The 14,803-nt window shown below is 36.7% G+C and overlaps 1 protein-coding gene across 5 annotated transcripts in view; it reads left to right on the top strand.

Annotated features, from left to right (window-relative positions):
* Lrrc7 (leucine rich repeat containing 7) overlaps nucleotides 1-14,803 on the top strand; it is a 435,124-nt gene that overhangs the window by 291,673 nt on the left and 128,648 nt on the right. For all 5 annotated transcript variants that reach the window (XM_076933445.1, XM_076933443.1, XM_076933446.1 and 2 more), the window contains exon 8: nucleotides 13,875-13,938. In XM_076933445.1, the coding sequence (XP_076789560.1) occupies nucleotides 13,875-13,938 (64 nt within the window). The remainder of the gene's footprint in view (nucleotides 1-13,874; nucleotides 13,939-14,803) is intronic.

Below are 14,803 nucleotides of genomic sequence, written 5' to 3'. Positions count from 1 at the left end.
GTTGTCTATGATTTTAATCTAGATAAAAATAACAATTTTTGTAATGTGCAATTTTCTTCTAAGAAACCAAATATAGTATTTCCTCTAGCAATTCCTCATTAGAAAGAGAACAAAGAGACTTCACCCAGCATCTTATGGAAGCAGATACAGAATCCCACAGCCAAATATTAGGCTGAACTTGAGGAGCCCTGTGGAGGAGGGGGAGGAAGTATTGGAGGAACCAGAGAAGTCAGGAACACCATGACAACTGAAGAACATGGTCTACAGAATCAACTGACTGGCACTTGTGGGGGCTCACAGAGATCAAGAGACGTGTGGGGATCTGACCTAGGTCCTCTGCATATATGCAATGGCTGAGTTGCTTAGTGTTCTTGTGAGAATCCTAACAGTGCAATCAAGAGATGTCCCTGAATCTTTTGCCTACACGTGGAATCATTTTCCTCCTATGGGTTTGCTTCATCCAGCTTTGGTGAAGGTATGTGCCTGATCTTATTGTAGCTTGGTATGCCATTTGGTTAATGTCCTTAGGCAGCCTGCTCTTTTCTGAGGTGAGGTAGAGTGTTGGAGAGGGGAGGTAGAAGGAAGAGATTGGGGTGAGGGGTAGGAGAGGATACTGTAGTCAGAATGTAATATATAAGAGAAGAATTTTTTTCTCAATGATTATTCAGTTACGCTACTCTTCTTGCCTTTTTAGATGTCTTCCAGGTGTGTGTAAAGGACTCTTTAATACCTTAACCTTGGGTTTAGATTTGTCAAAGCAGGGCTACATAAGGACCAGCCACTTAGGATGGATGCTGTTGCTCTTTCCTCTGGGTGTGGAGGATATGTTAGAAGTGTTATGGCCAGTAAAACTTGAAAGTAAGGTGTGGTTTATTGTCCAAGAATTTGAACTTTTACTGAAGTTTTATGAATTCCAAAGCTGAAAACTACAAAATCCAGCCACCTTGGGGATTGTTGAAGGGAGTGTGACACAGATTGGAAGGAGCAGAAAGATGAGTCTGGTGATGAAACTATCTCAAATGCCAGATAGGTATCAGTCAGGAAGGTAAACTAAGACAATGGCAGACCATGAAAGAAATTTATTCTATACCATATGTCATTGGGGCAGAATGACCAGGGCTGTGGCATATTGTTTTGGAAGATGACAGAGAAATATCCTCCAGGCTTCTATTATTTTTGGATATTGGGAAGGTAGCAGTGATGTTGATGTTGATAGAGAGAAGGAAGAGAAAAGAGGGAGCTAGTTTTTATAGTGTGGCTTCATTGAGATGGGCAGTTCTTCCCTGTGGAGATTGAAATTTCATGTTCTGGTTTGTCTGATGGACATTCTCCATTCCTCAGATGTGGCCCTCTCAGTGTTAAGGCTCTGATACCTTGGCCTTGATAACATGACCTGCTGTGGACTCTCAAAGAAATAAATCACTGAAAGAGGCTTCCTCAGGAAAACATGACTCATGTCTGTTCCTAGAGCATGAATGTTAAAAGAAATAAGAACACCTTTGATCTCCATGTAGCAGAGAATTTTATTGAGATGATATGTTGCTATTTCTAGAACATACCAGATACTTTAACAGCTAGGAAAATGATGACATTAATGCCATCTGTTGATCTTTCATTCGAGCACTATCTCATAGTGCTTGTCCAAGTTCAGCCCTGAAGTACCAGTTACCTTAGCAATCTGCCTTCTCCTAGCTTGAATAAACCCCAGTAAAATTAATTAAGACATTTCATGTTCACTTTTTCTGAGTTTACTAGATCTCCTACATAAGATCCAGAGCTTGGATTGTACCAAATTCGGTATGCTAGGATTGTTATGTCATTCAAGCTAAAGCTTTAAGCCACCATCCTTATAATTAAACAGGAGTTTGGGGGGGGGTGTTTTTTAATAAGGATTCCATGATCCTAAGAGTTACCTGAATACTGCAGGTAGATTGTAGTGCCTATCATCTATGCAAAGGAGTCAGCAAAACTAGAGAAAAAAATAATTTGGTTAAAAATAAAGACTTAATTTATAGAGGATGTAGTAAATGATGTGATACATCATTGTGGAATGAAGGCAAAGAGCTTAAACAGTGGACTTCTTTTGTTCACAGTGAAAATTATGGTTTGAGGAATTAGAATTTCTTCCTCTTAGACAATTATCAAATCTTGTTCTCTTGGACAAAGTTAATCTGTCTTCAGTTGAATTTTGCTTCAGAATACAAGTTGTACTAAGAAACTGTAGTAGATATCGTGACTATTTAAAAACAAGATTTACTTTATCCAGATGTAATTATCCATAAAGAAGGGTATAATTAGATATAAATATCTTTTACATTGTTGAACTAAACTTAGATTTCTTATGAAGTATGTTCAGTTTCCTCAAGTCAAGAAAACTTCTTACCCATTGATATTTTTGTGTACAGTCAATTATTCTTAATAGCTATACTACTATATTTTATTTCAAAACTGTTAAGTAGTGGATGTTATAATTGTACTTTAGTATGATGATCTTCATGCCATATTATATCCACTGGAAAAATTAAACCTAGTTAAGGACAATTGAAAAGTACCCTAAGTGAAAAAAAATTACCTTAAGTGAAATTCATTCTTAAGTTGCCATTGTAATCAAAATTAAATACTAAAACAGATCACTATGACCTAAGGCTGGTCTTCAATAACACCAAAAACAACTGAAAACACAAATACATGTGGAAACTGAACAACTCTCTACTCGATGATAACTTGGTCAGGAAATAAAGAAAAAAATTAAAGATTTCCTGGAATTTAATGAAAATGTTGACACATCATACCAACTTATGGGATACAATGAAAGCAATGCTAAGAGGAAAATTTATAGCACTAAGAGCCCTAGTAAAGAAACTGGAGAAATCATACACTAGCAATTTAACAGCACACCTGAGAGCTCTAGAACAAAAAGAAGCCAACAAACCCAAGAGGAGTAGATGGCAGGAAATATTCAAACTCAAGGCTGAAATCAACCAAATAGAAACAGAGAACAATACAAAGAATCAACAAAACCAAAATCTGGATCTTTAAGAGGCTCAACAAGATAGATAAACTCCTAGCCAAATTAACTAAAGGGCCCAGAGGCAGTATTCAAATTAACAAAATCATAAATGAAAAGGGAGACATAACAACAAAAATGGAGGAAATTCAAAAAATTATCAGATCCTACTATAAAAGCCTATACTCAACAAAACTGGAAAATCTAGATAAAATGGATGATTTTCTAGACAGATACCACATACCAAAGTTAAATCAAGAGCAGGTAAACTATCTAAACCGTCCCATATCCCATAAGGAAATCGAAGTCATTAAAAATCTCCCAACCAAAAAACCCCAGGGACAGATGGATTTAGTGCAGAATTCTACCAAACTTTAAAAGAAGACCTGATACCAATATTCCTCAAACTATTCCATAAAATAGAAACAGAAGGAACAGTACCTATTTCATTTTATGAAGCCACAATTACTCTGACACCAAAACCACACAAGCACCCAACCAAAAGAGAGAACTTCAGCCCAATCTCACTTATGAATATTGATGCAAAAATACTCAATAAAATTCTTGCAAACCAAATCCAAGAACACATCAAAACCATCATTCACCACAATCAAGTAGGCTTCATCCCAGAGATGCAAGGTTGATTCAGTATATGAGAAAACATTAAGGTAATCTACTATATAAACAAACTCAAAGAAAAAAATCACACGATCATCTCCTTAGATGCAGAAAAAACATTGACAAAATACAATACCCCTTCATGTTAAAAGTATTAGAGAGACCAGAAATTCTAGGCCCATAACTAAACACAGTAAAAGCAAAATATACATCAAATTAACAACCAATATCAAATTAAATGGAGAGATACTTGAAGCAATTCTACTAAAATTGGGGACAAGACAAGGATGCCCACTCTCCCCATATCTATTCAATATAGTAATCAAAGTGCTAGCTAGAACAAAAAGACAACAAAAAGAGATAAAGAGGATACAAACAGGCAAAGAAGAATTAAGGCATCACTATTTATAGATGATATTACAGCATAAATAAGCAGCCCCAAAAACTCTACCAGAGAACTTCTCCAGCTGATAAACAACTTCAGCAAAGTGGCCAGATATAAAATTAACCCTAATAAATCAGTAGTCTTCCTTTATACAAATGATAGACAGGCTGAGAAAGAAATTTGGAAAACAACTCCTTACACAATAGCCACAAACAATATAAAATTTCTTGGGGTAACTCTAGCATTCTTTCTTTTAAAAAATATTTATTTATTTTTATGTATATGAGTACACTGTAGCTGTCTTCAGATACACCAGAAGAGTGTATCAGTTCCCATTACAGATGGTTATAAGCCATGATGTGGTTGCTGAAAATTGAACTCAGGATCTCTGGAAGAGAAGTCAGTGCTTTTAACCACTGAGCTATTCTTCCAGCATTTGCATTCTTTCAATTTCTTACTTAACAAACTTTATTTCCTATGATCCTAATAGCATGTTTTATACCAAATTAGTAAGTAAACCACATTGCTTTTAACTTAGTTAAACTTTCTTCATAGTATTTTAATTTGTATATATTATCCAAAAAAAATCTAAATGATAAAATTTAAAAATATTTTCCTTTTCATTGAATTATTTTGATTAACATGTATTAAAATTTGTCATTGAAATCAGGACCTTCTTTTTAATGTGTGGTACATCTGACCCTGTGGCATGATTTTGATTTTCATACTATCTCCAGCATCGGGCACACTCAGTGAGATCCCAACATACTTTCTAGATACATATGTTAGGAAACATGCTCTCAGATAAAGTAACCTAATTCTGAATAAAAGCAGACTTTGAAATAGTGAGTTGATTGTTTCTCAAAATGAACTTTCAAAAATGCATCCCTGAATTGTGTCAGCTGTATGGTTGTTTTCTCCCTATTCCATCTCTGGCTGGCTGGCTTTCTTCCTTTGGGGTTACTACACCTGGAAAGCCTGTTTGTATACAGTGTTCACTTTCTGTCTGTGATGCTGGACATCACAGCATTTTTGCTGGCAAGAATGGAAGAGCAAGCCACTATGGCTGCCTCAATGGGATTTTCAAAACTTTCACTTAGTGTCTCAACTGGTAATTCTCCCTTAGTTGCTGGATTGAACCTTGTTTATTTGTAGGACATGACATCAATAACTAATCTATATGAAGTATATGAAGATTAACATAAGAAAACCCAAATATAAATGAAAGTTTGAAGTTTAGCCCAGAAATGTTGACCCTGACCTTTCTCAGGATGACTGGGTATACACACACACACACACACACACACACACACACACACAAAGCTATACACACACTGGAGTGTATGTGGCAGAAGTCCGTGAGAGCAGAAATTTGATGTTCCCTGCACAGCTTTCTGTAGGCATTCTAAACAGCAATTCTGCTTAAGATTGTTCAGTAGAACACAAACCTCTTAGTGAAAGAATAATGGAAATTGCAGCATCTTCTAGTGAAAGCTGATGTATTTGTAGCTTATTACAGTGCCAGCAACCTTTTGATATGCTGCTATAGTGTATTCCAGGAGATGTAATTACCGAAGCTGGGCTCTGGAGATAATTGTCAAAGTTCTTGATTACACAGCACCCCTAGCCCAGAAGCCCAGCAGGCCTTGTAAGCTTGCTTGATTACTTTCTCTGTATCAAGAGCTGCAATTTGCTAGTGGAAAAATTTGTGTGCTGGGTGAATGAATAATTGGTTCAGGTCATAAACCAAAGAAAACTGAAGAGCAGCAACAAAATCCAAGATTGTCCTTAGCCTAATGAGATAAAGCAGTGATCCTGGATTTACCTGTAGACAGCTGCTCTTCTGAAGGCAAACTTTCATAATCCAATCTTTCTATTTCAGCCAAGTACACTCTGCTACATCAAGTGGAAGGGCCCTTGGCAGCTTACTTGTGGATTTGATACTTCTTACAGAATATTTCATTAAACTTGAGATGAGTCATTACAGGAAAGAAAATGTTTCCAAAAAAAAATAAATAAAGTCAACTAAACTCTTAAATGTCAAGTTTTAATATTAAAAATAAAAATATGAAGACTCAAAGTGGGAAACAACTTGGTTGAAATTATAGAGTCTAAATGTCTGTTATGCTTCAAAGTCCACAAAGAGATACATCATAACGAATAAACATTTAGAAGACTGGTCAAAAAATAGATCTTTCCAATACTCTTTGAACAAAACAAGCAGTTGTTCAATCTGCCACAAATCTTTTTTCTGGAAGATACCAGAAGACTATTTGACTATTTTGGATGATAAGGAAAACTGGAATGATTAAAAGTACATGAAAATCATATCTGTCACTTATTCAAGATCTATAGTGAAAGAGAATTTGGAGGTTGTGAAGATGGCTCAGTGGTGAAGTGTGTGCCACACAAGCATAAGGACATAAGTTCAGACCTCTAGTACCTACACTAAGAAGTGAATCATGTTTGTCCATGTGCACTGTAACTGTAGCACTTTGTCCAGAGACAGCAGGACCCTGAAGCTATCTGGCCAGGCAGTCCTGCAAATCAGTTGGTGCCAAATGCAGTGAGAGATCTTGTCTCAAATGATAAGATGGAGAAAATTATCAAAGAAAATCTGGCTTTGACCTTTGCCCATCACATTAATACACATGAGTGCATGTACACAAACACACACATATACACACATACAACGTTTTTTTCAAACACTTGAGTGTGGAAATTACATTTTATTTTGCCATCAGAAACTAAATTTATGTTGTTTTCATGTTTGTGGCATTATGCTTTATTTCATCATAATAAGGTATACTAGTAATTACCAATTTTTATTGTTTGCGTGTATGCACACATGTGAAGATAAGAAGACAACTCATAGGAGTTGGTTCTCTCCTGGCATCTTATATGCAGGGAATTTTGAATTTAGGTGACAAAACCTGCATAAAAACATCCTTTCCACTAATGTATCTCATTGGCACAGTAGCTGTATTTTCAAAGGATGTTAATTCCTGGACTTTCTAGACTTTGATGTGTGTGCTATAATAAGAACAACAAAATCCTATATGATATGGGTTCCTTAAGTTATGACCAAGAGGAAAGCACGATCAGGTAAAACTGGCAGCTAAAAAAAATATAAAATGTATCTCTACCCACTTGGTGTAAAGTCCAGGTGGATTGCAAATGTCCATCTCTAAAAATTCTCACAGAGAAGCATTCAAGATCAATGTTGAGTTTCCCTGCCTTCATGCCACAAATAGCCAGTAACTGGAGAATGTGTGCACACTTCAAGGACAAGTTAAAGCTGGAATGAAAAACCCAATGTCAAAAATCTCACAAAATTCTGTAAGTCAGTAACCAAGTGACTCACTGGGGATCCAGAGGATGCTGCAGTCCTGCCAACTTTATATGGCTCAGAGGTAATTGTATGTCTGAACAGAGAAAACCTCTGAACAAGATGAAAAGAAAATCATAGATTGCACTATTCTATCAGTGCCACAGACAGTGGAAATATTGCATTGTCTCCCATCCTGCGCCAGCTGGAATGTTTGAAGTGGATAAGTGCTGCAAAGCGATAGCATTGCAGGACACACTTGACTTTAATAAGCACAGCCAAAGGACAGTGCTCATTGAGAGTCAGTGTCACAGATGCCAGCAACATGTACAACAAGAAATGACTATTTCAAAAGTACTTACTATAATTGTCTACAGAAAACTTCCTAACAATGTGTATTTTTAGCTCTTCATTCATCTGCTCTTTGTGAAGCATCTGAAATCTTCACTGTTCTTAGGGGCTGGGCTGGGCTGGGCTGGGCTGGTGGTCAAAACCTGTAACGTTATCTAGATGTCAGCTGTTAAATACTGTATACCAAGTGATAGAAACTTTGGTAAGCCTGTTTTTATAAATAAAACTTTATTGTAGGGCTGAAGAGATTACTCAAGGGTGAAAAACATTTGTTGTTCTTGTAGACAAGACCTGCTATTTCAGGTTCAGTTCCCGACACTGACATGGAAGGTATCTGTAAACCCAGTCCCGAGGTTGATCATCCTAGGCCCTTTCCTGTCCTCCATAGGCACCAGGCATGGGTGTAGTACACAGACATACATGCAAACCAAACACACATATATCTAAAATAAGGATAGACAATAAACAGGTATGCAGACAAACAGAGGACACATAATAGATAGATAGATAGATAGATAGATAGATAGATAGATAGATAGATAGATAGATACATACATACGTACATATATACATACATGCATACATAGATACATAGATAGATACATAGATAATAGACAGATGATAGATAGATAGATAGATAGATAGATAGATAGATAGGCAGACAGACATAGCGTGCTTTATTAGAATATACAACAATGGCAGCTTTTCTCTACAATAGTGAATTAGGGAGATTGAGACAGAGCCTACATGTGCCTCAGAGCTTGCAACATTTGCCTATCTAGCCCTTTATAGAACATGTTTGCTGACCCCTGGTATAGACTATAGTGAGCCTACAGAACACATTTTTTATTAAAATTAAGCATTGGTCATTTAAATAATGGCTAGGGTAAACAAAAGAAGTCAGATTCAGATTCTTGCTTGGGCTGGAAACAAAGGCTGCAATTGAAGCCAGCGCTATCCTGCATTTCCTCTGCTGTGCAGATACATCATCGCCTGCTCGTCTCTCCTAAGACAGTGTATTTCTCTGCAATGAGCTTTCTATGCACAGTTCCAGAGGGAAAAACAAGTTCTTCTCTTGGGGGTGGGGGGGGGGGAGGCATCATGGGAGCTAGGCTAGTGAATGATGTTTCGACAGGATCACATTGGCAAGAACCTGAAGTGAACATTGGGCCCTGAGGTAGAGTCAGACATGACTAGTGAGACATGACAAGTGTAAGGGCACTAATAGCTTCAGTTTCCACAGTGAGCTCATGCTTTCGTGAAGGGTATGTGCCTATGAGTCTGTGGACTTGGGTGGAATTATGTCTGAGATAAACCATGAACTACCAGAACCTCTAGCAAAATGTGTTCCTAGTCTAACAAATGTCAAGCAGAAAAAAATGTTTTATACCAAGTAAACAGGAAACAACCTGGTCCCATCTAGTGGAGAGCCACTGTGAGCATTTGTGTATTTTATCTGAGAATTCCCACCAATACAAAATCTATCTCTAGCCAGGTATGGTGGCTCATGCTTTTTATACCAGCACAGAGGCAGAAATCTCTCTGCGAATTCAAGGCCATCCTGTCTACATGGTGAGAGTTCCAGGAGAGTCAAAGCCATGTCTTAAAAACATACTGGCCATCTAAAATCTTTTAAAACTCCTACAATGTCTATCAGCTCCAAACAAATTTTTTAAAAATGATGACTTATAATTCCTTAAAATAAGCTAATTCCTAGGGAGTGTTTGCCTGTATGTGCAACTGTTTTCATCACTGTGAAGAGCCAGTGGCATAGAGGTGCTTGTCTGCCTCCTCCTCACAGTGCAGCAGAGAATACTGAAGTACAAAGCAGATAGTGGAGATCAGCTGCTCTTTCCTCATACCAGGGAAAGCAGGTGGCCAGCTGGCCATGTCTGTAGAGATAGCTAGCTATTCAGTGCTACCGATGCCTGCTTGGGAAGGGCTTCCCATACAAGTTGTCAGGAACTGAGAACTGCCCACAAACACTTCTTTTCTGCCTACAGCAACAAGATACTGAACTCTTAGCACCAGCTCCCACAAGAATTTGTTCACCTTTGACCAAAATCTTTCACCTCTTTTGAAGAGATGTGTCCTTATTACATGTACTGTTAATCCAGGTACAAACTCAGAAGTACTGAGTTCTTTCTGCCCTCTAGATGTTCTCGTTTGGTGTTTTCATTGTTTCTTTTCAGATGTTCAAATATATATGATTCATGCAACAAATTTTTCAAACCCCAGTGGAAATATCTCTGCTTCCTGACATTATTCCTAATTACTGAGTCTTTAGTTCTTCCGACCTCCTGTGGCAATCTATACACATTCTTTTCCTCACAGTTATCGCTCTGGGAAGCAGTTACTCACTTAAAGGTCATTCCCATTTAGAAAATGAGCCCTTTAGAGAAGAGACTGTGTAGGGTGTGCTGAAACTCCCACTACACAGTTGATAGCCCCTATGTCAAAGAAGAGGCCATCTCAAAACACTAGTAATGACAAGTTTGAGAAACCTTCATCTTACAAACTGGGGCAATTTTGCTGCCCAACATGGCACCTGCCAAAAAGGAGCAATTGAAGCAATTGAATGAAAGCTCACAGAGGACTACCTCCACGGAAATACCTCCAGTCCGGCACACTTGTAATGAAGACATACTTACTACATGTGCTCATCTAAATAAGAAATATGGGTACAGTTTGACAGAATGATTAACACCCAGCACACATAAGATCAAGGATGTGAAGGTAGTAAAAGAATGGAATGAGGGGAGACTAGAAAGATAAAAATATATGACATACTTGAAAAAAGTGTCAGCAATATATACAATGAAACCTAACAATATATAATAAAAAAAAAACACAAACACACATGCATAGCTAGCAACCGTCTATACGTTCTGGTGGGTAATAAGTATAAAAATTTTAACTCATTTACTTTGAGATTTTGTTTAAATATTAAATAAGAAATAACAAAAACCTATAGTTTTATTAGTGAAGGTACATTTTTTTCCTAATCATTCCTAATTTTTCTCTGTCATCTCCTCCAAGATCCTCTTCACCTCCCGATGCTTCCAACTCCATGCCTTCTCTCTCTCCATAGTTGGTTTCTATGACTCTCAAATGCCCTAAGTGTTAGTTGTCCCTCTTATATTTTCTCCCTTACCCCCCTTCCCTCCTCCTACTCCATTTAATCCTCCTACTCCAGTCTCCTGACCCCTTAATAACTATCTATTCTATTTCTTCTTCCATGGGAGATCCTCCCCTCCGACAATTGTTCTCTTATTCTATAACTAGCCTCTGTGATTATATGGATTATAGCTCACTTACCAAAGAATTAATAACAGATACACATATCTGGACAATAAAGAATATATTCAGTATTTGTCTTCTCCTGAAGTGAGTTTATGTGTAATCCTCAGATAGACCTTAGTGTGAGCCATCCCTCCACATATTCTCTCTCTCTTCCCCCCTTCCCTTTGCCTTTTAGTCTTCCCATTCCGATGCCCCCAAATCCTCTCTCCATGACTATATATTCTATTTCCCCTACCTAGGAGCTTCTTCCCCTCCCCTAGTCCCTTACTCTATATCTGAACTCTATGGTTATTCAGATAGTAGCTGCCTATTGTGTGTTTAAAAGCTAACATCTACATATAAGAGAATGCATATATATTTGTCCTTTGGGGGTCTGAGTTAATCTTACTCGAGATTTTTTTTTCTGACTCTATTTACCTGCAAAATTCATGGTTTCACTTTTTTTAACAGCTGAATAATATTTTATTGTGTGAACTTACTACATTTTTACTGTCCATTCATCCATTGATGAACATCTACATTGTTTTCAGTTTCTGGCTATTATGAATAGAGCAGCAATGAACATGGTTGAGCAAGAAGGGCCCAAGGGTAGTAGAGCTGGATCATGAGGTAGATCTATTTCCAGAATCCTGAAAAGCCACCACATTGCTTTCCATAGTGGCTATACAAGTTTGCACTCAACACCAATAGATGAGTGTTTGCCTTTTCCCATATCCTCACCAGCATGAGCTGTCATTTGTTTTATTTATCTTAGCCATTCTTACTTATGTAAGATTAAATTCAAAGTAGTTTTGTTTTGTACATCCCTAATGACTGAGGATGTTGACAAAGTTCTTTAAGTGAAAACCTCTATATTAATTCACAAATATTTTATTATCTTTTAAATAGAAAACAACACAAACATGTTTACTATTCTTGAACTATCTTCGATAAATTTCCACATTTTTTACTTAAATTTCAAATCTACTTCAGTGTAACAAGGAACTTTGTTGTGTATTTATATACATACATATTTGTAAATATATTACATATAAATTATACAAATCAAAGCAAAACAAATGAGCACAACTGGTTATATAAATAATAAAATAAAAAAATGGTGTGTTTTTTGTTCCTGACTGAAGCGTCTATGTAGAATCATAATTGAAATTTTAATGTTTTCAGTCATATGCATAGCTGTTTACAGGTATAACATATGTTCTATACTGTTGTTTATATTGTATAATTTTATTCAGACATATATTCTGGTACTTTACAATGCATATTTGTTCATATTAAGTTCTTTTATGGGGAATATAGGAGCCTCTGTGTTGTTAGCCTTGTTTGACACTACTCATGAGCTACCACTTTTGAAATGTTTTGTTCAGACTTAACTTAAACACTGAGTATCCCCTACTAAACACTCTAGCAAGTGAATCATCTTCAGAGCATGTTGTCTATGTCACTATGGTATCCAGATCGCCATGTTCTGTTTCTGGCTTCAGTCATAGATCAGGACATTTGCTTATGTGGCTTCATGTTGCTACTGCCTTTTCTTGCTTCCTACAATATCTAAGGATTTCAAAGTGATAGTCTAAAGTAAAAATTTGACATCTTACTACAGAAATAGAAAAGCTTTGTGTTGCCTTTAACTTTACTTTTATGTTTAGTTATGCTTTTCTAAACATGCTCTCAAGACTAAAAGAGTGCTACTCTGTGTATCAAGCAACTTACAAATGTTCTTTCTATGGAATTCATCTGTTCCCTCAAGATTATGGACTGCTTGTACAGTGAATAATGCCTTTCGTGTTCATGGCTTGGAAGACAAAAGGAAATCAAATACTTAACATTCTTGAGGAATCTCATCTTAATAAAGGCTAACTTGATCACCTTATTGAAAATATAATATCTGCAAAAAGTCTCTTTCTTGTCCACTGACACTAAGTTCCACTGGAGTACTTTTAACCTATTACTGTATTTTACTTAATTGTCTTGCTTGCTGTCATTCTCTTCCAACTAGATATAAAGTCTATTCATGAAAAAAATTATCAGCTTTATTTCTGTACCACAAATTACTACATAATAATCTCTCAATAATTGTTGTCATGTGAAAACACACACTGTTTGAGTCTAACTTGCAGTATATTTTCACTTAATAGTCATAAAAATCTAATAGTTTGTGAAGAAGAAGAAACCAAAATTTCTATGATTTTTGTTTCTGAAATTTCAAGGGCTTTTGTGCATGCCAAAGTTGGGGATAAAATATTTTTTAAAAAAATCACTGTATTTTATTATGTTGTATTTTTTTCTTAGGAAGAATTTGAGAAATGTTTACTGTACTAGGGGTGTTCTAAAATGCCTTTAAAGCAGATTCTTAGTACAGAGTCTTACAATAGCTCAGCATTATTGCAGCCCCAACTCGGGATATTTCGGGGTCAATGAAGACATATCTGTAACAGAAGCTCCTGTAATAAGAAGAAATAACAAAGCCAATGAATCAGCCATAGGTAGAAGAAAGATTCCCTTTACTATGATTGACTTCATCCACTTGTGATTAATGAATCAGGGCAGTGACTGTTAAAAATATGATAGTGGATCCATCCTAAGCCTCCTAGTATAGATACTTAATGAGATTCCCAGTGTGTGAAACAGCTGACCCTAGACCCCCATTACACTGCATTGGAGGCCCAGTACTGTGGACCATGGTCTCCTAGAACTGTACACAAGTGGCCATTCAGTTGTTTCTCTGTGCATCTGTGGTTCATCTCTTGCTAAGGAATATCCTGAGGTTTTTGGTTTTGTACGTGATATAGTCAGGAAAATCTATCAAGTGTAGGCCGACTATCTTTAGAGAGGTATGTCAAGTGCTGCCTCATCATGGTACTCTTCTCCATCTGTTACAGGTCAATGCACAAGCTGGCCCAGCTGGAAAGACTTGACCTAGGCAATAATGAATTCAGCGAGCTGGTAAGCAAATGTGCTTCATTAACTTGCAAATAGTCTCCAGGAGATTCTTTCTGTTGTGTCTTCACAACCCCAAACATTAAAGCCTTGAGTGAATATGTGTGCTTCCCAAACACTAAGACAATGAAACCTAAGAGTTATATTGATTGTTTCACTATATAAACCACAGGAACTGTATTACATATCACAAAAAGTCAAAATTAGGGCAGATGTGTGTTGACAACTTAGTGCCAATTGTGTGGCAAGAGGAGCTATGTTAAGTGTGCTATAAGCTTCATCTCAGCTAATATTCACCTGAGAAGTGGTCATTTTAACTTTATTTAAACAAACTTGAAGTTGTCTCTAATACATAACTGTTATGTGGCTGCACAAGGATTAAAGGGTATTGTTCAGAGTCCACAGTTTGAAGACTGCTGTGATGGTTTAGAAAGTTAGTCTCAAGGGTCAGCTGCCTTCCAGTTTTAATGAAAGAACCTTTCTCATGAAGACATGTTGATACCTTATTCTCTGCCTGTATGATTGACAGTATTCTAACAGACATTTTCAATTTTTGGCTTTATTTCAAGTATGTCCAAAGACCAGAATCACAAAATCAAATTAGAAAGCAAACAGAAAAACCTTTGTAAGAAAACCCACCATTTTTTATTCAGAGGTTTCCCATTAGACATTGTCAAGTCTCCAAAATCAAATTTACCTGTAGTTAAATGAAGGCCTATAACTAATCAGTTAGCTTTTCCAACCTTTGTTAACACAATTTAGGGAAAGTCAGTTAATCTCTCTAAGCCTCATTTTCCTGATCTATAAAATGGGGATTATAATGAATGCTGCCTCAGAAGGCTTATCTGAAAATAAATTTAACATGTGCACA

Source organism: Arvicanthis niloticus, chromosome 4 (assembly GCF_011762505.2).
Source record: "Arvicanthis niloticus isolate mArvNil1 chromosome 4, mArvNil1.pat.X, whole genome shotgun sequence".
In the NCBI taxonomy this organism is placed as follows: domain Eukaryota; kingdom Metazoa; phylum Chordata; class Mammalia; order Rodentia; family Muridae; genus Arvicanthis; species Arvicanthis niloticus.
Note: the sequence above shows the minus strand (reverse complement) of the source record. Positions and strands in the feature narration are given on the sequence as shown.